A 1579-nucleotide genomic window follows, 5' to 3' on the forward strand; every position below is an offset into this window, starting at 1 on the left:
AACAAACACAATATCAGAAGTAGACGCGCCAAATTCGATACGATACGGAGAGTTTTTTACGGAACAACTACTACAGCTACCTTTCACAAGATGAAGGTAATGCAACCGAACAGCTTCTGAAGAATCGGAAAATGAAAATAATTTTGAAAGTGGCACCACTGAAGTATCATCAGAGAAAGAAGAAAATGATGGTGTTACTGAGAAGACTTCAGGCGAATCAGATTTTGAAAATATTACAAATGAAACACCATTAGAGGTACAAATCGAAAATAGTTCAACTGAAGAACCATTTATACCAGAAGGTGAAAGTAGCGTTACGGAAAAACAATCGGACGAAGAAAATGAAAGTTTTACTACTGTAAATCCATCGGTGATAGGCGTTACTGAAGCATCAACAGAAGAAACCCAAGGTGAAAACATTGGAACTGAAAAATTTTCTGATGAGGAAGGAAACATTGCTACTGAAGCACCGGCCGAAGAAGAAAATTTTACGACGGAATCGTTATCAGTATTTAACAATGAAAATACTAATACAGAAAAAACTTCTGAAACTGAAGAAAATGAAGGAAACGCGACCGAACGTCCTTCAGAAACGGTGGGAAATGAAGATGTTGGAGCGGAAACACCCAATGAAGAAGAAGCTGTAACAACGGAAGGATTTTCAGTGGTTAATGATGAGAATATTACTACCGAAAAACCTTCAGAAACTGAAGAAAGCGAAGAAAATTCTACTGAAAGACCTTTAGAAACAGTGGGAAATGAAGAAAACATCACTGAAAAATCTTCGGATACGGAGGAAAATGAAAATAACGGAACCGAAATACCGAATGAAGAAGGAACTGCAACAACGGAAGAACTTCCTACTGGGTTTAATGACGAAAATGTTACTACCGAAAAACCTTCAGAAACGGAGGAAACAGAAGGAAACGCGACTGAAATACCCACTGAAGAAGAAAACACTGCAACGGAAGCGTCTTCAGTATCGGACGATACCACAACTGAAACACCTTCAGGCACAGAAGAAACCGAAGGAAACGCGACTGAAATACCCACCGAAGAAGAAAACGCTGCAACGGAAGCACCTTCAGTATCGGACGATGAAAATATCACAACTGAAGCACCTTCAGACACGGAAGAAAATGAAGAAACACCAACAACTGAAATTTCAAATGACGAAGTTGATGTCGATACATCCACCGAAACATCCACCGAAACCGAAACTGAAAATCCAACATCTGACGACGAAGAAATAGAATTAACGATTCCGGTTAAAAATTTAACGGTTTCATCACAAATCCCGGATACGAATGCCGTTCCTGTTACCTCATGTTCTAGAAATAAAGATTGTCGTAACAGTGAAAAATGCGAAAACGGAAAATGCGTTAATCCTTGTTCTGAATTTTTGTGTCCCGGAAAATCAGTGTGCCAAGCCAAATTTCACGTGGCTTTATGCACATGTCCAAAGGGAGTTGATTGTAGTCAAGGTATTATATTGTCCTTTTTTTTTTTTTTATAAACAAAATACCCGGGTTATTATTGAAAATATCGCGTTTTCAATTCTTTTTCTTCTTTAACTTTT

The 1579-nt window shown here is 38.3% G+C and overlaps 1 protein-coding gene across 1 annotated transcript; it reads left to right on the plus strand.

The window, feature by feature from the left end:
* Window positions 1–113: 113 nt before the first annotated feature.
* Phum_PHUM410060 (Spore germination protein 270-11, putative) lies at window positions 114–1516 on the plus strand (the record flags this gene model as incomplete). Its single annotated transcript, XM_002428872.1, has 1 exon — window positions 114–1516. A coding segment is annotated over one exon (1401 nt), but the record flags the coding sequence as incomplete, so codon positions are not given.
* Between the last annotated feature and the right edge of the window lie 63 nt (window positions 1517–1579).

Source organism: Pediculus humanus, genomic scaffold (genome assembly GCF_000006295.1).
Source record: "Pediculus humanus corporis 1103172108176 genomic scaffold, whole genome shotgun sequence".
NCBI lineage: Eukaryota > Metazoa > Arthropoda > Insecta > Psocodea > Pediculidae > Pediculus > Pediculus humanus.